Consider the following 19,809-nt stretch of genomic DNA (forward strand, 5'->3'; position numbering starts at 1 on the left):
GTACCTACTCCATAGTAAAAGTACTGTAAGCCTGGTGGGCAAGTGGTGCTGCCCTTAAGTCCACCTGGCACACCTACCTCGATCCAGCCTTGGCAAAAAGCGGCGACTCGTGGAAAACGCCAAGATTTTTGAATTTCACACACTCTGCTGCAGGAAAGTGCGACTTTTGGAGACCGCAATCGTCAAGTCGTCCAGGCCTTTACCTTTTGATCCTCCCACCTCTCACTCACATCAACCATCTCAAGCACCATGGCTGAACAACTCATTCAACGTGGTACCCTTGAGGGTCACAGCGGCTGGGTCACCAGTCTCGCTACCAGCCTGGAAAAGTCAGTAAAGCCATCCTCGAGTGTCATGGCGCAACTTCGCTAACAGCCCTTCTTCCAGCCCCAACATGCTCCTTTCTGGCTCCAGAGATAAATCTCTTATCATCTGGAACTTGACCCGCGACGAGTCTGCCTACGGTTATCCCAAGCGATCCCTCCACGGTCACTCACACATTGTCTCCGACTGTGTCATCTCCTCCGACGGTGCCTATGCTCTGTCTTCATCCTGGGATAAGACTCTGAGACTGTGGGAGCTTTCCACTGGCAATACCACACGAACCTTCGTTGGACACAACAACGACGTCCTCTCCGTCTCTTTCTCTGCCGATAACAGACAAATCGTTTCAGGATCTCGAGATCGAACCATCAAGCTGTGGAACACTCTGGGAGACTGCAAATTCACCATCACCGACAAGGGACACACCGACTGGGTTTCTTGCGTCCGATTCTCCCCTAACCCTCAAAACCCCGTCATCGTTTCTGCTGGTTGGGACAAGTTGGTCAAGGTAAGATGGCCCCCAGCACACCCCATGCATGCCCAAGATGCTACACCAATTGTATTTGCTACTTCAGAGCCTTGAGGCTATGAGACAATTATTCACCTAGAACTGAGGCATGGTTCTGCGATCTCTACCACGATCTCTCAATTTCTATTGGGTCTCAGCCAGGACTAACTCGGTTTTCTAGGTCTGGGAACTCGCCTCTTGCCGCATCCAAACCGACCACATCGGACACACCGGCTACATCAACACTGTCACCATCTCTCCTGATGGTTCCCTGTGCGCCTCAGGCGGTAAGGACGGTACCACCATGCTGTGGGACTTGAACGAGTCCAAGCACCTCTACTCTCTCCAGGCTGGAGATGAGATCCACGCCCTTGTCTTCTCCCCCAACCGATACTGGCTTTGCGCTGCTACTTCTTCCTCCATCACCATTTTCGATTTGGAGAAGAAGAGCAAGGTTGATGAGCTCAAGCCCGAATACGTCGAGAAGGGCAAGAAGTCCCAGGAACCCTATGCCGTCAGCTTGGCATGGAGTGCCGATGGCCAAACTCTGTTCTCTGGTTACACTGACAACAAGATTCGTGCTTGGGGTGTCATGTCTCGTGCATAGATTTAGTCCGTTGTATTGAGTGGTGGGGCAGGGGCAATGTCGACTCGGATCAAAGTGGGGATGCGAGAGCTTGAGTCAAGCTTGCTCGTCAACAGAGAGATGAGAGCCATGGAATGCTACCCTGGTCAACTGAAAGGCGAGGAGCTGGCGTATTCCAAATGGGTATCTACTTTGTGTCCCGGGCGTGAACAGTGGCACGAAGAAATGACCCATATTATTCACTCAAAAATACAAAACAAGGTTTCAAAAATGTGTTTTTGCACGCCTTTTAGAAATTTGATGATTTCTTGTAGACGTGATCTATATGGCATTGTCCTTGAGCATATTCCGAGCGCGGATTCTCTCTTCGGGCTTCAACTTGTCAGCCACCTCTCCACCAGATTCCAATGTAGCCTCCCACTCATCCTCATCCATATTGAGAATCATACAGATCTGGGTGGAGCGGAGGAAACTCTCACGGAAGCTATACTTCTGGGCTTTGACGACGACCTTGACAATTTCATTGACATCATGTTCCAAACGGGCTGCACCCACGTCGTTGACACGGCCCTGATAAGTCCATAACCTCTTCTCCAGCATCTTACTCAGATAGGTGACCACAATAGTGAGCAGGGTGTCAAAGGTCCGTTCTGTCATGATACGCGAAATCGGCCGAGTCAGAGCGTCCCAGCCAAGTTGGAAGCGCATACGAACTGCATCGGCAAAAGGGTCGTGCTCGTCAATATCGACATCCATTTCACCGGTCATTTCATGCGCTAGGTCAGACAATTGATCCTTGGTCAGCGTGTAGTCGGTGTCGCGGAACGCGTCCATCAGGATCGGCCGTAGCCGCGGTTTCATCACATTGTGGAACAACACGTTGACGCCGTCCGAGATCAATTCGTTGGCCTTTTCTGTAAACGTTGTGGAAAGTGATTGTAGAGCCGTTGTCACGGCAGCCGTAGCGGTTGGGTCGGGGAATAGATCGGAGAGCGGCTGCTGGTTCGAGCCGGCTATAGGATTGACTCGAGCTTGGACGATTTGAGAGACGTAGTCTTTGGCAATGTCGAGATTGTTGACCAGGACCAAGAAAGACACAATTGTGGCTTCTGGTGGGAGTTGTCCCTGAATCGCAGCTTTGGGGTATGATTCGTCTCGCATCTTGCGTTGTTCCATGCCGATGAAGTCTGAGGTTAGGATTCGTGACAGGGCTGGTAGAACTGACGAAATGACGCCGGGTTGCGAGGTCGCCAGTGATTGCTGGAGGACTTTGTTGACAATGTACATGATGTCTTCGATGGCGGAGCTCACGTGAGGTGGGTTGGAATTGAGTGGCTTATGGGGACTCAAGGAAAGGTTTGGCGGTTGCTCATCGAGCTGGAACGCTTTCTCGACGGATCGGCGGAAGAAGAAGGTCGTCATGACGTTGAATGGTGCTAGCACCCGGTCTTGAATCTTCTTCATCAGGCTGGAGTTGGTCAAAAAGGCTGGTGTCGAGGTGTTTTCATCTGACGGTAGTCGACACTTGTTGGTGACGAATCGTGTGTATAAGGACCATTTTCCGAGCATCATGGTCATTTCGTTGAGTAGGGCATCGACTTGTTTCATATCGACTGATTCGTCCTCGCTTGACCTCCCAGGCGCTGGTGAACCTGCCCGTGGTGTACCTGACGTGGGTCGTTGAGAGGACATGAAACTTTGGACCAAGAATGTAAACGCGTAGGACTTAACGTCGGTAAGTTGGCGGTCTATTCTTCTTTCATCAGACCAGGTGTCGAGGATAATGCCGCCTTGCATGTCTGCCTCGGTCTGGAGACGTTCTATAACTCGAGCCATCTTGCCTGGGCCATAATGATGTTCCACTAAGCCACCGTGTCCATCAATGATTTGGGCTATGTGTTCAAACAGTTTGGTAAGGGCGTTGGCATAGAAGAAGCCTTCTTTGCTTTGATTTCCTCCAGTGCCGGCGTTTAAATTGGACCTGGCTCGACTTGCGACCCCTTGACACACGTATCGTCCGTACACGTCTAGACCGACATCTGAACGGTTAATGAGTGGGAATAGTTTGAAGAATCGAGTGATTCTGGCACCGTCATTCTCCTTGACGGCCTTTTCAAATTCTCTCAAGAATAATCCACATAGAGATTCCGAGGCTGTCTCAAGAGTGACTGCTGGAGCGTCTGGTACCTCGGCGGTTGGGACGACTCTTGCGGCAAAGGCGCCGTTGATGACTTGAGGAGGAATCTTTGAAGCTCTGCTCAGATAACTTGCAGCGGTTTCCCAGTCCTGTGCGGCACCCATCGAGCCGGCGACACCAAGAACACATGCTTTCAGTTCACCGACCTGTTCCACCACGGTCAGAGTAGCCTTGACGTGGTTTTGTTCCAGGTCGAGTTTCTGCACCGAGTTTGAGATGCGTTGAGCATTGGCGGCGGCGTCGGAGAGCATGCCATTGCTGATGTTCCTCGCCTTGGAGGCTTGAGTGGTAGCATTAGCTCGAAATAGGTCGAGTCGTCCGAGTTCCCTTTGGAGGTCTTTCTGAGCATTGAGTAAACTGTCCAATTGAGATGTCACGCTGGCCTCTTGTTTGTGAAGCTGGGCCAAGGAGGCTCGAATCTCCGACACGGATTTCGCATTATAAATGCTGGCTGAATCCGTTTCGGGCTCATGGTCTGAGACATGACCGTTGGCTATCATCATGTTTCAAATCAAGAACACGAATACAAAGTTGTGATGATATGAATTCGCGTACATTGGGTCAAGGCTCAAAGTTGATCAAATGTGTGCCAGGGGGCAGCGGGGCTGGTGATACTGATCCTCCGTAGTGCGCTAATGTTTGATATGCTTCGCTGATGGAGAAATGACGTGGGGCAAGTCGGGTTGGTAGTGGGCAGTGGGAAGGAGCGATCCTAATGTTATCTAATAAGTGACAAAATCTCTACATATCCAAACCAGCGAGATTTGTTTATGTGTCGCTGACGGGTTCTGTCGCTGAACGAGCAGGCCGAACACCTCTATTTTGACTTGCAACCATAGGCCGCCGTCGCAGAGATCGCCATCCCGCCGCGCAGCGCGCAGGTCGCGGAAATTTCAAAATGGGCAACGACAACTCGACTCCCGTGGATGAATCTGTTCCACCGTCGCGCCTGATCTCACGAAACTTGGAGGGAGTGGCGAGATATATTAAAGAGAATGATGTCAAGAAAATTGTGGTCATGGTGAGCCTCATCCTACTCCACCCTCGAGTCTTGTGGCCTGACGTATATGTGAACTTTTAGACAGGCGCTGGCATAAGTACTTCGGCCGGCATTCCTGATTTCAGGTCCCCAGAGACAGGCCTATATGCCAACCTTGCGCGATTGAACCTTCCCTATGCTGAGGCAGTGTTCGACATCTCCTACTTCAGAACGAACCCTCATCCGTTCTATACCCTGGCGCACGAACTCTATCCTGGGAAATACCGTCCAACGATCACTCACTCCTTTATCAGCCTGCTCCACCAGAAGGGAATGTTGTTGCAACTCTTCACTCAGAATATCGACTGTTTGGAACGTGAAGCTGGTGTTCCTGCAGACAAAATAGTCGAAGCGCATGGATCCTTTGCGACTCAGAGGTGTATCGATTGTCAAACAGAATATCCAGATGAGCTCATGAAGGATAACATCAGCAAGAAGGAAGTCCCGCGCTGTGTTCGGAAAAAGTGTAATGGGCTGGTCAAACCGGATATTGTATTCTTTGGAGAGGCATTACCAGAGGCATTCCACATGAAGCGATCTCTTCCAGCACGGGCAGATCTAGCGATTGTGATGGGGACGAGCTTGACAGTCCAGCCGTTTGCAAGTCTGCCTTCATTTGTTAGCGAAGACACCCCTCGAGTGCTTATTAACCTAGAACGAGTTGGCTCACTCGGTTCTCGACCGGATGATGTGTTACTGCTAGGAGATTGCGACGATGGTGTTCGGAAGTTTGCAGATGTAATGGGATGGGGAGAAGAGCTGGAGCAGCTGTGGCAAAGCACGAATCCTAACAAAGAAGAGAGGGAGAAACAACAAGAACCAGTGAAGACTCGCCAAGAGGCATTGGATGACGAGGTCGAGAAATTGACAAGGGACATTGACAATTCACTGAAATTATCTGCAGAGACCAGTGAGAAGATCAGAAATGAACTGGAGCATGTGAAGGCTGCCTCAGATAAATCTGCTCCAACCTCCTCTGAGATTTTAACCGCTAACAAACTCACAAAACCCTCTGGCGGTCTCAGTCATGTTTTCCCTCATCTGAAGGAAGATAAACCTGACAAACCCTCTCTTTGACCTTCAAATCCATAGTGTTCACTCCATCAGTACGCTCCTCAAAGGATCTCTCAAACTCGTCTTCATCGGCTACACTCACCTCCATCTTTGTTCCCCGATCTTGAAGATCATCTCCCTGTCACTTTCGACAACTTCTTGATCCAATCGATCTTGGCCTCTGAGACTATCTCATCACGGATCTCCATTTCTTTCAAAGGTTCGTTCTATCCTTCATCAACGGCCTTTGTGATAGCTGTTGCATTCAGATCTAATCTCGAAATATTAGGGAATAATCACTCTCGATTCCTCAAGATCACACTGACCACACTCGTCGAAAGATCGACAACCTAGATTATCTCTTCCATACGAGTTTTATCTCTGAGCCTGTAGGCATCATGTCTTTCAGCAGTCAAATTACACCTCGGCCATCTCCAGCTGCCAGCCGGAATGGCATGGCCAGCGTCAGCTGTGACAGATCCGAAAGACAGAAAATCAGCTTGTACACGGGTCCAACCGTGCATATTGCTATTGGCCCAGAGGAGCATGACTTCTTCGTCCACGTCAAAGCCTTGTCGCTGACCAAATTCTTCGAGTTGTGTGGCCCGCCTCTCACTGCTGAACAAAAAGCTGCAAGAGCCGAGTCAATGTCTAAACAGCCAGAAGGCGGCCCAGTCTCACAGCCAGAAATCAAGGAAGAAGATTGCGGCGTCAAAGCAAGATCTAGATCACCAACCATTGGTCTGTCCGACGTGAGCCGAACCTCAGCGTTCTCGGTGGCTGACGTCCTCGGCGGCATGTCAACCACACCCGACTACTACCTCAAGGGAACCATCTACGACCGCAACGCTTTTGAGCTCATTGTCAACTGGCTCTACAACAGAGAACCCGAGGTGCCCACTTCTCGTCGCGACTACCTAACGTTGCTGAAGTCCTATCTGATCGCCCTCAAGTTCGCCATCGACCCGCTTCAAGACTGCATCATCGATCGCCTTCAAAAGTATCACCAGGTATACAGTACTACCTTTGAAGATTTCACATGGTTGATTCGACGTCTGGAGGACACACCAAAGACCCACGCGACGCCTGCAGTCATGTATCTCGCAGACCAGATCGCATGGGAAATTATTTCTCTGGGATATGGTGAATACGCCAAGTCCAACCCGCGCTTCGACGAATACCTTCAGAAAGACGACCATCCTTGCCGTGTTGTTCTCTTCAAGGCACTGACCAATATTGCTCGTTCCAGCGATCCCAGTGACCCCGCAAATAGCAGGAATCGATGGAAGGCCGCAAATCGTCCTGTGGTCAATGATACATCTCCTCTGACCAATATGGTTGACACGATCGATATCGACAGTGACTGAGGTTCGTCATTTCTGACATCATTGGAGATTGCAATCCAAACATTCGATTGCATGAAGACTTCAGCACGGCATTTCACAGTATGAGAGATTCGAGAGCAAAATAAATCCTCGGGGGACGATTCCTCGCATTAGATTGACAGCAAAATTAAATTTTGCGGCTTTTTGTGCTCTCCTTACGTCGCCCTGTCTCTTGAAGAGACCGCAGACCGCGACACAACTTGGGGCTCATTACCCTTTGGATCGAGGTGCAGCAGAATTCATGCCTGGGTTGAGATAGACAAATGCCGACAAGTTGCTTCGAAGACAGAATTGGGAAGAAGGGGATTTCTCGGTGAGAGCTGATCAGATGCAAATGGGCATCACACAAGTGCATGAGATGAACTAGACTAGCAGATGATGGCAGTTGATTCTAATGCTCCAGCATTGATTCTTGTTTTATCATAGATGCTGGAATTGAGCTTATCAGCCTTGAACCAAGATCATGAGGCCTGAGAATTCAAATCAGAGCAATATGCAACAAGTTTCTCTTTGAAAATAAGTGACTCAGACTCTGAGTTTCGTCATCGCCGTAGTCTGAATAAATTGAGAGTGGACATGCTCAGATCTGCCTGATTGAAATGGATCGGGTGAATTACGCCTCAGGACAGGATAAGACGACTAGCCTCACCCATTTCTTATTCTCATTCTATAAACTATGCTCTAATCTCCCAAAGACGGATCTTTCCCTGTTCATTGCCCACGGCGAGATATCCCCCATCTACACTGAGGGCGATGGAACTGATCCGGCCGAGCGGGGTTTTGTCGGTCGGCCAATTTCTGTACACCGTAGCACTTGGCAGATGGACTAATCGGAGAGCGTTCTTCTTCCATCGTGAAGACATGACAAGCATTTGACCATCGGCACTGAATTCCAGATGAGAGATGGGTGTGGTAAGCTGGTCGAAACTGCGAAGGGGTTTTGGTCGGTATTGGCCTGATGCAGTGGGTAATGAGGGGACCGAGCTTGATTTTGATGGTAGGATTGAAACCCGGTTGTGCTTAGTGTTAGATGAGAGGGTTTCCTCTTCGATCCAGGCACGTCGATCGTACAGGTTGACAATGCCTGAGGAGGATCCCACCGCAACCCATCGTGAGCCACCGCCGGTGAAGGTCTTGTCGTCGTCTCGACTTCGCGATAGTGAACCCATGTCTCCGCCAAGGGCTATCACAGTTGTGCCGACCGCCCCTTCGTCGATCCATTTCCTGGCCACACTTCGAGTTTCAACGTCGTACTCGGTGACTTCACCATTCTTGCCAACCACTGCGAATCCCTTGCTATCTCTCCACCAGGCGAAATCCGCAACTCCACCTCGACTATCTATGCGACATGAACAGACCCACTGCATGGTTGAACTGTCGAGCACATTGATTGCGCCACCGCCCTTTTTGGCCGACGAGATGAGTCCCATGTATAGGCCATCTGGAGAGAGCTTGAACTGTTCCATGGTCCTCTGGCTGTGTCTTGCAGTCCCGTACATGGCCCGGGTGATCTTTTGGATAGATCCTGTGGTCAGTGACCAGGTGTGAAAGTACCGACGGCGGGAGGAGAAAAAGATGCGAGTTTGATCGTGGAGGGGGTCGCTTTCTGAGGGAGATACTGTGGGGCGGCAGAACTCGGCGGTGTGTACCGGTGCCCCTTTTAGGTGAAGGGATGTGAGAATGGGATTGGGGTTTGGTGGATGAGGAGAGACATGATAGATGGTAACTGTCGAACTGAGGCCGGCTGCAAGTAGGAGAGGGTAATAAGGATGAAATTGAAGTGTGTCGATGGATGAGGGCCCAGTGCTAGCGATATCCTTCGTTCGTTGGATATCAATTACCTCTGGTCGTAGGATTCGTCTAGACGTGGCGTCTTTCGAAGATGTGTCGATTCGAGTCAAAGGTCCGGTAGTGCGCAAGAGTTCGGCGAGGGGTTTGGCGGACCCTAGGGAGTCGTTGTCATCCTCACTCATAGAGGTGTCCGAATCATCTTCCCGTTCTTGTGCGTCATGGGATATCCTCCTTCTTTTTCGGGCATATTTGACCCATTCCGGGGCCGGATGGAGTATTTCATACTGCCGTCTCAACCGTGCGATATATTCTCGACCTGAAACAAGATCATCTGCTTCACTATCTCGCAGTTTCCTCAGACGTGTGTTGGAAGCAAGCGACACGGTGATGCGGTCATCATCACTGTCATACCAAGCCGCCTTTGTTTCTAAATCATGCTTGAAGGTGGCAGTCGATTCAAGATCTCGTGTGACAGAGGCTGGGAGGGTCGAGGTATTGGTATCGACAAAGAAGAGCTAAAAGACTGGTCAGATTGATCGTGGTACACGTTTGAGGTCGGATTCCATACGTTTTCGTCAGGAACATCACTCAGTCCTTCGTCTTCTTCGTTTCCAGAAGCCTCCAAGTCCTGGCTCAGATGCCTGATCAAAGCATGATCCTCGTCACTGGCCCGCTTCTTGAGAGAATCTAGAAATCCGAGGTCGTCGCCAAATAGAGCCTTCTCGAGACGCAATTCGACATCGTCCTTTGGAATTGCATCGACGACAGGGCGCCGCCTAGCATCGGAGGGTCCCTTCAACCGTGTAGGATGGTCCATAATGGTGACTGCAGCCATGGACGCAGGGCATGCGGTTGGGTGTCGTTTCGTGTCGTCGTATCAAAATTTCCCGTTGGATGCGGAGAAACTTTTTATTACTGAGGAAGGAGGGATGTCGGTACTCCAAATCGCTTGCCAAGGCAGGGCAGGAGCCACTCCGCCCCGACTCATACGAGTACCTACATTTTTAATGTATGAGGAGATAGGGTATATGTCTGTGCATATATCTTTTAATTGCCTGTCACCCAACATGCCTACCGTCCTTATCGATGTGTCGATTTCTCTACTCCTGTGCGTACACAATAACCACCTAAAACATATACACTTTATCGGGCGTGTTGAACTAGATGGCACTGGCTATATATATGAAAAGGCACCATGGTTTCTCTTAGTATTTGACATGACACAGGCGTCAGAAGAGACGGCCAGATATTTTATTTGAAATTATTCCTCGTGGATATGGGCATAGACTCGTCCATAGGACAGAAGTAATAGGATTTCCCTTTGTATAAAGCAGCGCCAGAATTAGAACCTAAAACGGTTAGCAGAATCTAAGTCTGATCTCGCGGCCCGCATTCAGATCTCCACCTTGAATATTTCCCCGTCACCGCCTTTTTCTGCCATAAGCCTCACTGAATATTTTCCCATGCCGCAGTCTTCAAACTCTGGAGTCAATGTGAAAGGTCTCTCTCATTTCTCCAAAGCATCAGCCTTATATCGACAAGATGAAGCGCAAACTTGATGAGAATGATGTCCCTTCCTCTCAACCCGATGAACCTGTCCAGAATCCCGTCTCCTCCTTCGAATCCTTCGACTTAGACCCTCGCCTGATCCAAGCCATTGCAAAATCCGAATTCTCCACTCCAACACCCGTACAAGCAAAAGCCATCCCTCTCGCACTAGAAGGTCAGGATATCCTCGCAAAGTCAAAGACAGGCTCTGGAAAGACGGCCGCATATGTCCTTCCGACTTTGCAGTCCATTCTGCGCCGAAAATCATCGACCTCAAAGCAAAAGGTTACATCTACATTGGTTCTGGTCCCAACAAGGGAATTGGCGGATCAGGTTTACAGAGCGTACACCAACTTTGCTGCATTCTGTTCCAAAGATGTCCAGGTCTTGAACCTGACACAGCGTGTTGCTGATGCGGTTTTGAGCGCCGTACTTTCTGACTTTCCCGATGTTGTTGTGTCTACTCCTGCAAGGGCCAGCCAGTATCTCAACTCAGGCAAACTCTCTCTGGAGCACCTCAGCCATCTGGTCATTGACGAGGCCGATATTGTTCTTTCGTACGGTTACGAAGATGATATCAACAACATCTCCACTTTGATGCCAAGAGGCGTGCAAACATTTCTCATCAGCGCTACCTTGACTCCAGAAGTGGAAGAGCTAAAGACCTTGTTCTGTCGAGATGCTCAGGTTGTCAAGATTGATGACAAGGAAGAAAAGGGTGAAGGCATCACTCAATATGTTGTCAAATGCGCAGAAGAGGACAAGTTCCTGCTCATGTTTGTCGTCTTCAAGTTGAAATTAGTCAGAGGAAAGTGCCTGATATTTGTCGAAGACGTCGACCGAAGCTACCGATTGAAGCTCTTCCTAGAACAATTCGGTATCAAGTCATGCGTGCTCAACGCTGAGTTGCCCGTGAACTCGAGATTACATGTTGTCCACGAATACAACAAGGGAATGTATGATATCTTGATCGCGGCTGATGACCAAGAAGTTCTCGGAGGTGTGGTGAAGAAGAAACAGAAGAAGACGTCCAGTTCGCACACAGCAGACCAAGGCGACGAGCTCAGTGATGAGGATGACGGCGAAGATCAGCCACGAAAGAAAGCCAAAGTCGCCAACCACGAAAAGGACTATGGAGTTTCCCGAGGCATTGATTTTCAAAATGTGGCCTGTGTAGTCAACTTTGATCTCCCACACACATCCAAGTCATACACGCATCGGATTGGACGGACAGCAAGAGCAGGAAAAACCGGCATGGCCTTGTCGTTTGTGATACCCAAAGATGAATTCGGCAAGCACCGACACACGAGTATCCCAGGATCCAAGAATGACGAACGAGTTCTCGAAAAGATCATTGCTCGTCAAGCGAAGAAAGGCAATGAAGTCAAACCATACCAGTTCGACATGTCTCAAGTCGACGGATTCCGCTACCGAATGAACGATGCATTGCGCGCAGTCACGGGGGCGGCGGTGCATGAGGCGCGTGCCCGGGAAATCCGACAAGAATTGGTCAAGAGTGAGAAACTGAGAAAACACTTTGAAGACAATCCAGACGATCTTCGACATCTGAGACACGACGGGGAACATGGCGCCGTGGTTCGACATCAGACACATTTGAAGCATGTGCCGGACTATCTGATGCCAGCTCAAGGAAACAAGGCGTTGAATTCCGAGTCAGTTGGGTATGTAGGGTTCAAGAAACTCGACGGCAAGGAGAAACGAAAAGATCAAAAACGCAGATCCAAGTCGGTGCATAAGGGTAGAAAGGTGGGGAAAGCAAAAGGCAAGATCGATCCATTGAAGTCGTTTAGCGCAAAGAAAAAGCGATGATATAGGGAATGAATGCAGAGGCACGATAGGATATTGTGACGGGTCGAGTGGTTTTAGTCAGTGCTATACCAAATCAATGGATTGATTCCTCATTATTGGACGACTAGTTTTTGATCCTATGATGAATTCGAAGTCCTAGTGACCTGGAATAAGACAGACTTGTTTAGATTCCATCAACTCAGGCTTCGATTATCCCGATTTCAAGCCACCGAAACATCGACCTTGGATTTATCTAGAAAAAAGAGAAAATTGCAAGATCAGCATAAACTCATAAATGAAGCACATCGCTCAGGAAGACAAGATCGAGAATACTAAGAATGAACACTTACAAAACGCCACATAATCCTGAATATGTTTGGCCTTTTCGAACGCATGAGGATAATACCAAGCCGCATCTTTCACCGTATTACCACCTGGCACGGTAATGTTGTAATAACTAGCATCGCCCTTCCATGGACAATGGGTCGATGTATTGGAATCAGATAGAACGGTTCGATCGACTGAACTTGGTGGGAAGTAAATATTTCCTTCGACGGTTTCCCATGTGGATGTGGTGGCCACGACTGTCGAGCCGATTTTGGCGGTTGCGGTGGGCATTTTGATGTGGAGAGGTGGAGGAGGATATAGTTTTTCTTCGGTTATGGGTAGAGCTTTGAGATTCTTTAAAAGAAATCGTAATAGGAAAACAGGAAAATGAAATGAAAGAGGAGAGGAGAGGAGAGGTCTTTTCCAATGATGGATGAACGGATGAATCAATCGTCTTTAATAAATTGCGGGGGTGGAGATGTCGACATCCTCTCTCTGATGATGATGATTAATAGGTAAGCACAGCACACGCGGACATGGGTGGATGGATACGGACAGAATAGTAGTGGATGCCTAAATGCTCACTCTCTTGCATACTCTATTAGAGTTCCGTTGAAGTTTATTGATATCATAATCACTCATATGTGTATAGAGCGCCGTACGAACAAACACTATTAGTCACTACCAACGGGAAATATATGATCATTACTTGTTGTTCAAATAAGCCTCATCACTGCCACCACGCATTCACAGCCAAGTAGTCAACTCTAGCCAATGCTACCTACCTACCTAGGCAGAGCTAGGTACTGTACAGATTCAAACATGACTTGATAGACCTGAAAATCCTGGTCTACACCACCAAAAAGCTACTCCTCCATAGACTGGTACATTTCACTTTTTTCTCCATGTCTGCGCCATTGTATTTTTGGACTCTGATTTCCACCCAAAGGAAACATCCGACGAAACAGCTAGACGTTCAGATCGCTTGTTTATGAATGTACCTTGACTGCCTCCTCTTGATCTGTGATACAACCATGACTGGCGTCGGCGACAAGTTTGGCGTACTTGGCAAGAGTTCCTCTCAATACTCTGGGCTGTGGTTTGTTTCGAGCCCATTCCTCCCTTCTCTGCACAAGGGTTGATTCGTCGACGTTGAGGTCCAGAACTCGGTTCTCAGCGTCAATGACGATTTCATCCCCATCACGCACCAATCCAATCGGTCCTCCTTCCATCGCTTCAGGAACAATATGGCCGATCAGGAATCCGTGAGAACCGCCACTGAACCGACCATCTGTAATCAGAGCAACGTCCTTGCCAAGTCCAGCTCCCATGATCGCTGAGCTAGGTTTCAACATTTCCGGCATGCCTGGTCCTCCCTTGGGGCCTTCGTATCTGATCACCACTACTGTCTTCTCGCCCTTCTTGATTTCACCGTTTTCCAATGCAGTGATGAAGTCGTCCTCGGCATCATACACCTTTGCTTTGCCTGTGAATTTCAAACCCTCTTTGCCGGTGATTTTGCCCACAGAACCACCTGGAGCGAGTGATCCGCGCAGGATTTGAATATGGCCTGTCTCCTTGATCGGTTGTGAGAATGGTTTGATGATGGTCTGGTCGGACGGGAAATCGGGCACGTTCTCGACGTTCTTCTTCAGCGTTTCTCCAGTCACAGTTCGGTGTTCACCTTTGACGACACCTTCCTTAATCAAGAACTTCAGTAGTGTGGGGATGCCACCAATATCATGCAAGTCGTTGAACACGTATTTGCCAGAAGGCTTCAGGTCAGACAGAAAAGGAGTTCGATCTGACACTGCTTGGAAATCGTCGATGGTCAACTTGATGCCTACAGCATCAGCCATGGCAATAAGATGCAACACAGCATTGGTAGAACCTCCTGTGATCATGACCACTACCATGGCGTCCTCGAAAGCTTGTCGAGTCATGATATCGCGTGGTCGTAGGTCAAGCTTGAGAAGGTTTCTGATCGCACCACCGGCGGCAAGACACTCGAGTTGTTTCGCTCTCGACACTGCAGGGTTGGAAGATGAGCCGGGAAGAGTCATGCCCAAGGTCTCAATGGCAGAGGCCATGGTGTTGGCAGTGTACATGCCCCCACATGCACCGCTACCAGGGCAAGCGTGACGGATAATATCAAATCGCTGCTGTTCATTAATCTCGCCAGTGATGAACTGTCCATACGCCTGGAAGGCCGACACAATATCAATGTCGGCATTGTTCTGGGTGACCGCACAACCGGGGGCTATTGAACCTCCATAAACCATGAGCGACGGTCGGTTGACACGACCCATGCCCATAATGACACCAGGCATGTTCTTATCGCAACCGGGAATAGAAATGTTGGCATCGTACCATTGACCCTGCATGACGGTCTCAATCGAATCGGCAATGATCTCTCGCGACTGCAGACTGTAGCGCATGCCAGTAGTTCCCATCGAGATACCGTCCGAAACGCCAATTGTGTTGAACTGCATAGGAGCCAGACCGGAATCGGCAACGCCCTTTTTGACAATGTTCGAAAGGTCGAGGAGATGCATATTGCAAGGGTTGCCCGACCACCACACCGAAGAAATGCCCACTTGGGCTTTGTTCATATCTTCCTCGGTCAATCCAGTTCCGTATAACATGGCTTGTGAAGCACCCTGGGATTTGAATTGGGTGATCTTTGAAGACACCTTGTTGAAATTTCGGGTCTCGGAAGTCGAATCATCTCGGCAAGGATATGAGGAGGAGAATGGGCGTCTGCACGCGGTCAGTCATGGGTGCTGTCACCATGGGAAGGGAAGAGAAGAGCATACACTGAGCGAGCGCAGAGGAGATTCTTTGCTTGTCTCAGACTGAGACTTCTGACAGCCGCAGAGGGCGACATGATGCCAGAATTGCCTGGAGAGATAGGATTGGGACCTCGGTGTTTTCTACCGGGTAGAATGGAGAGGTGTGAGGGTCGAAGAGCTGGAGCTCGTCGAGCGCGGTGGCCAGGTATCGAAGTCTGGTTTATAGACGGAGGAACACTATGACCTCAAAGCATATGATGAGGAGCCTTGAGTCATACTTCCATCGTCTGCCTCGGTCAACAAACCTTGAAGCACTTTAGTGTGGAAGTTCGAGGGTCGGTCGAGAGAGAAGATGATCTGGGGAAATTTCTGGTGTGGAATCACTGAAGGAGCAGGAGCGCAATGGTATTGCCATTCCGCCAATCAACGTCCCGGAAACCTTGCGGGGACCAGCGCAGGAGCCAATCATCACATTTCAAATTTCTGATTGGATCGCGGAGGGATGTTCAACTCCGGCGCTGGAAATAGCCTAAGAAAAGGAACAAGCATATCGGATATGCTTGTTACTTGTACACTATCATACGCAGAGAAATCAATAATAGCGAGACCTGGAATATGTACAATGATAACTCCAGCTACAAGGCAAAACCCCTGTCATTGTAGAGCACCGTAATGCACCGTCAAGTGACGGCTGATCGCACATCTCAAATGTGTCCCAAGCTACTCAATCAATCTGTCTCTGGTATAGTAATAACAACTTCGCTATCACCGATCCTTTGTTGTACTCAAACAAGTCCTTGGCTTATGTTACATCCATAGTTATTCATGATCATCCATCAACAGCGCATACCCCTGCTTTGGTTGTGCTGCACGTCGCATTTCCCAAAGCCTTCCCCTGTTCACAAGGATTCTTCCTCAACCCATCGAAGGCCACCATCCACCTGGATCCCGTTCTGAACCCAGTCCAATTCGCGGATATCGCTCAATGCTTTTCGTCGTGTATTTCGCTTCAATAACCCATCGACGCATTCCCGTGCCCCTGATAATTCTGCTCCCTTGTTATTGTCCCAATCACCATCCTCATCGCCATACTTGACCCAGGCCCATTCGCATCGCGCGATACGATGCGGTGTCCTTGCCCGTAGAACTGCAGGATCTCCACGGGCCCCGGGAACTGGGTCGAAAGGCAGTCGGCCCTCCATCAAGGCATATAAAAGAACACCCAATGCCCATGCATCTGTCTGACGCCCGTCATAAGGCTGTCCCATGAGGATTTCCGGCGCGGCGTAATCCTCGCTTCCACATCTTGTCGTAAGGAGTGGACTGTCGGGCGGTTCAGGTATCCGCCGTGATAATCCCATGTCAGTCAATGTGACAACTGCTCGATCTAGCTTTTGCCAGTCGGAGACATCGGCATGAACACGGACCGGTATGTTGAGCAATACATCTAAGATTGGTCAGCTACGATCAAACATCATTTCCTTCAAGGGAAGAGTCTTACTCTCCAGTTTGATATCACGATGAACAATGAACTTTTGATGCAAGTATCGAACTGCCGAAACCAGTTCGGCGAATATACGACGAATCAGAGGCGGTGAAAGAACGTCCTGGTGCTTGCTGGCGACTTCGAACAGATCGTTACCGGGACAATAATTCATGACTAGCATCGCTCTCGCTGTGCCGTCGTGTCCAAAAGCCTTGAGATGAACTAGAGACGGATGCTGGATCGCTCTTAAAATGTCGACCTCTCTTTTCAGGCCAATTTCGATCCGGTCTGCATCAGCTCCGCCGGCCGGGCCGTGCTCGACAACTTTGACGGCTACAAGCCGTCGAGACCGAGCCCTGACTCCGGCCATGTTGACACTGTCCTGGCGATAGTCGACGCTGTCTTTTCGATCATTTACCTGTCGTACAGCCAAGTACACTTTGGAGAAAGTTCCTTGTCCCAGTAGTCGCAAAGCTTCATAGGATCGCGGCTCGCCTGTGGCTAAGCTTCTCGCGTGGAATACCTCTAGTTTGGGCCGCTTTGCCGCCGGTGCATCGTCGACAGTGACATCAACGTCATGGAGATTGTCGGTCTCTGTCGCTGTCGGCAGCGAGTCTGCCTTTACAATTCCTCGTTGTTCGCCTAGATATTCCTCCCGGTGCATCACAGTAGATGCTGTGGTCTCCACACGTGGGGCAGACGTCGAGACCACGATATTTCGTGGTTTCTGTACCGCTAGAGCTTCGGGCACATATTCGCTGACGCTCCTGTTGCGAAGGTCCTCTCCCGACAGGTGCTGGCTATCGGAGCTCCCTGATCTCGTGGTGGGTGACTGCAGCCCGTGATAGTACTTGCGTCGTGGGGAGCCGGGAGAAAAAGTCGAGGTCGAGAAGGCCGGCGCAGTCTCTACTTTCAAGGATGCAGTGGAGGAGCCACGAGACCTGGTTTTGGAAATCGGCTTCCAACTTTCGATGGACGCCATGGTGGGAGAGGGCAAGGGAGTGATATCGAGCATGGCGGCAATCTGAGGAGAAGAAATGGCGGTCCCGGGGGAAACGGAGCCGGCGGAGGAGTGGAGGACAGCCCGTACACTCGGGGCCCGACGAGGTAGGCTCGAAGCTGACGCGCTGGTTCGTAGCCGGGTGTCAGAGTCAACTGAAGTAGTTGAGTAGGATCTTTGAGGTTGCTCGACATCGGTCTTAATGTGAAGTCCGTTGAGCAAAAATGAGGAGTCTTGACCCGACAGATTTCGCCAGCTTGAAGGCGCCACATTGATATGGGCATTTCGAGCGGAGGCCTGTTGGTTGGCTTGAAAAGCATGTACATTTTGTTCCGTCAGGGCTTGGTCAAGTGGATTGACTTGAGTAGTCTGGATGGGAGGTGTCACTAGGAACCGATCGTCTTCCCATGATTGCGGTGGGGGTTGGTTGTTTGTGCTCTGCGCGTCTGAGGTTTGAAACTTGAAGGGGTTGGGCCGGAAGGACGAGTATGTTGATTCACTCATGCTTAGATGGAGCGAGGAGAGGGCGTTTATGGGTGTCTGGACCTCGAGACAGACGAGTGTTTGGCTGGTCGGGACGACTGCATGAGACAAGGTGCAAGCAGGCAAATGCTCACCGCAGTCACAGACCAGGAAGTTGGGCGAATATCTCAGCTGGGACTCTGCATGTCAAGATCGTCGATTGTTGCAGGAGGGAGGGGTGGGTTTGAGGCGAGGGGTGAGGTCTCGGGCGAGACGAGGTTGAAGGTCGTGGGGCCGTAAGAGTAAAGTCGTGAGATGGAGGTTTGGGGTGGATGCGGATGCGATTACGATGTTGTGAGAGAGGAGGTGGAAGAGGTGGCGGTCGTGGTGTTGGTGGTGGTGGGCATGAGAGCGTCAACAACTCATGCATAGGTATTCAACAAAGATACGAATGGTTGCAAGCAAGGCGCAGGCTAGTGTAGGTCCACCACGTCCACATTAGGTACGCATAGGCGCGAGGCAAGTCAAATCCAGTGTCATGAAACACGAGATGGCATTTGGGTCTTTAGTGTCTAGCGGAAGGGGTTGGACGCCGTAGGGCGGCAGGACCTGCGGAAATACGAAAAGTTTAGCCGGAATAGGCACCGTGCGAAATATGGTACCCAATAAAAGTACATACTGATGGGGCTAGTGAGGGCCTACTGCTACTAGTAGCTACATAGGTAAAAATGTTCCTACTCCGTACATACTTTAATTATAGGTACGAGTAGGTACCTACCTAAGGAACTTGCACTTTCTACTGGGGCGAAGAGGTAGGGAAGGTAGGTACCTGCTAGATCAAGAGTCCTGCGTATGCATACCTACGGGTAGGTATTTTTAAACAAGGTTCAATTTGACCCATGCAGTGACCCTCCTCCACAATTCGCAAGCCTATATGACGCGCATTGCAAGGTGTTGTATTGACTAGGAGAGAAGGTCGCTGGAGAAGTAGCAGTGAGATAGTCATCGTTGAATTCGCCTCTAGGATTAGTCCAACAAGTCTGTCAAAGTCCGTTCCTTGGTGCTGCCATTTTGAATTCGTAGATGTAGGTTACTAATACGTACTTGCCTCCCACTCCGTATGGCCCCCCCCAATGTGCGTCAGAAGTACGCCAGCGCCTCTCTCGATTCGACGGACTCCTCATCTACTGCGAAGTAGATGTCCGTAGCAGATGTCTAAAATGACCCTTCGTGTCCTTCCAATCCCGTTCGACTCCCTCCACACATGCTCTCATGACATTGGTACTTCTGCCGTGTGCCATCCAACCGCGGACAAGCTACACGATAAGGTTCGCCCATAGTCGTCGATCTTTCGCTTAGCTATGAACTTGGACATCTTCCACAATCCATCGATCCACCCCTTCAGTTGAGAGTAATAAGAAGAGGACAGGATCATCAGCCAAGACGTCCCTGAGTTGGTACCAAACTGCAGCTTTCGTCTGCCTTACCAAACTCACTGAAGC

General features: G+C 49.9%; 9 protein-coding genes across 9 annotated transcripts; 4 read left to right on the forward strand and 5 right to left on the reverse strand.

Annotated features, from left to right (window-relative positions):
• The first annotated feature begins 174 nt into the window (after positions 1-174).
• PV10_04241 (guanine nucleotide-binding protein subunit beta-like protein) lies at positions 175-1,691 on the forward strand. Its single transcript, XM_016368779.1, has 3 exons — positions 175-329; positions 388-832; positions 1,014-1,691. The coding sequence occupies exons 1-3, from the start codon at positions 250-252 to the stop codon at positions 1,437-1,439; spliced, it is 951 nt and encodes a 316-aa protein (XP_016224567.1). The 5' UTR covers positions 175-249; the 3' UTR covers positions 1,440-1,691.
• Positions 1,692-1,739: 48 nt separating this feature from the next.
• Positions 1,740-4,136, reverse strand: PV10_04242 (uncharacterized protein; the record flags this gene model as incomplete). The annotated part of the gene is made up of 1 exon (XM_016368780.1): positions 1,740-4,136. The coding sequence occupies exon 1, from the start codon at positions 4,116-4,118 to the stop codon at positions 1,740-1,742; it is 2,379 nt and encodes a 792-aa protein (XP_016224568.1). The 5' UTR covers positions 4,119-4,136.
• A 377-nt stretch (positions 4,137-4,513) lies between these two features.
• On the forward strand, positions 4,514-5,731 carry PV10_04243 (uncharacterized protein; the record flags this gene model as incomplete). The annotated part of the gene is made up of 2 exons (XM_016368781.1): positions 4,514-4,636; positions 4,697-5,731. The coding sequence occupies 2 exons, from the start codon at positions 4,514-4,516 to the stop codon at positions 5,729-5,731; spliced, it is 1,158 nt and encodes a 385-aa protein (XP_016224569.1).
• A 374-nt stretch (positions 5,732-6,105) lies between these two features.
• Positions 6,106-7,074, forward strand: PV10_04244 (uncharacterized protein; the record flags this gene model as incomplete). The annotated part of the gene is made up of 1 exon (XM_016368782.1): positions 6,106-7,074. One exon carries the CDS (start codon positions 6,106-6,108, stop codon positions 7,072-7,074), a length of 969 nt encoding a protein of 322 aa, XP_016224570.1.
• Positions 7,075-7,696: 622 nt separating this feature from the next.
• On the reverse strand, positions 7,697-9,750 carry PV10_04245 (uncharacterized protein). Its single transcript, XM_016368783.1, has 2 exons — positions 9,452-9,750; positions 7,697-9,398 (listed from the first exon to the last, which is right to left on the reverse strand). The coding sequence occupies exons 1-2, from the start codon at positions 9,716-9,718 to the stop codon at positions 7,767-7,769; spliced, it is 1,899 nt and encodes a 632-aa protein (XP_016224571.1). The 5' UTR covers positions 9,719-9,750; the 3' UTR covers positions 7,697-7,766.
• Positions 9,751-10,411: 661 nt separating this feature from the next.
• PV10_04246 (uncharacterized protein) lies at positions 10,412-12,350 on the forward strand. The gene has a single exon (XM_016368784.1). It carries the CDS (start codon positions 10,426-10,428, stop codon positions 12,259-12,261), a length of 1,836 nt encoding a protein of 611 aa, XP_016224572.1. The 5' UTR covers positions 10,412-10,425; the 3' UTR covers positions 12,262-12,350.
• Positions 12,215-13,093, reverse strand: PV10_04247 (uncharacterized protein). The gene is made up of 2 exons (XM_016368785.1): positions 12,591-13,093; positions 12,215-12,493 (listed from the first exon to the last, which is right to left on the reverse strand). The coding sequence occupies exons 1-2, from the start codon at positions 12,856-12,858 to the stop codon at positions 12,462-12,464; spliced, it is 300 nt and encodes a 99-aa protein (XP_016224573.1). The 5' UTR covers positions 12,859-13,093; the 3' UTR covers positions 12,215-12,461.
• A 135-nt stretch (positions 13,094-13,228) lies between these two features.
• PV10_04248 (dihydroxy-acid dehydratase) lies at positions 13,229-15,693 on the reverse strand. Its single transcript, XM_016368786.1, has 2 exons — positions 15,384-15,693; positions 13,229-15,327 (listed from the first exon to the last, which is right to left on the reverse strand). Exons 1-2 carry the CDS (start codon positions 15,452-15,454, stop codon positions 13,557-13,559), a joined length of 1,842 nt encoding a protein of 613 aa, XP_016224574.1. The 5' UTR covers positions 15,455-15,693; the 3' UTR covers positions 13,229-13,556.
• A 363-nt stretch (positions 15,694-16,056) lies between these two features.
• PV10_04249 (uncharacterized protein) lies at positions 16,057-18,726 on the reverse strand. Its single transcript, XM_016368787.1, has 2 exons — positions 16,861-18,726; positions 16,057-16,806 (listed from the first exon to the last, which is right to left on the reverse strand). Exons 1-2 carry the CDS (start codon positions 18,347-18,349, stop codon positions 16,259-16,261), a joined length of 2,037 nt encoding a protein of 678 aa, XP_016224575.1. The 5' UTR covers positions 18,350-18,726; the 3' UTR covers positions 16,057-16,258.
• Positions 18,727-19,809: the final 1,083 nt, after the last annotated feature.

This window comes from Exophiala mesophila (genome assembly GCF_000836275.1).
Source record: "Exophiala mesophila strain CBS 40295 unplaced genomic scaffold supercont1.3, whole genome shotgun sequence".
NCBI classification, from domain to species: domain Eukaryota; kingdom Fungi; phylum Ascomycota; class Eurotiomycetes; order Chaetothyriales; family Herpotrichiellaceae; genus Exophiala; species Exophiala mesophila.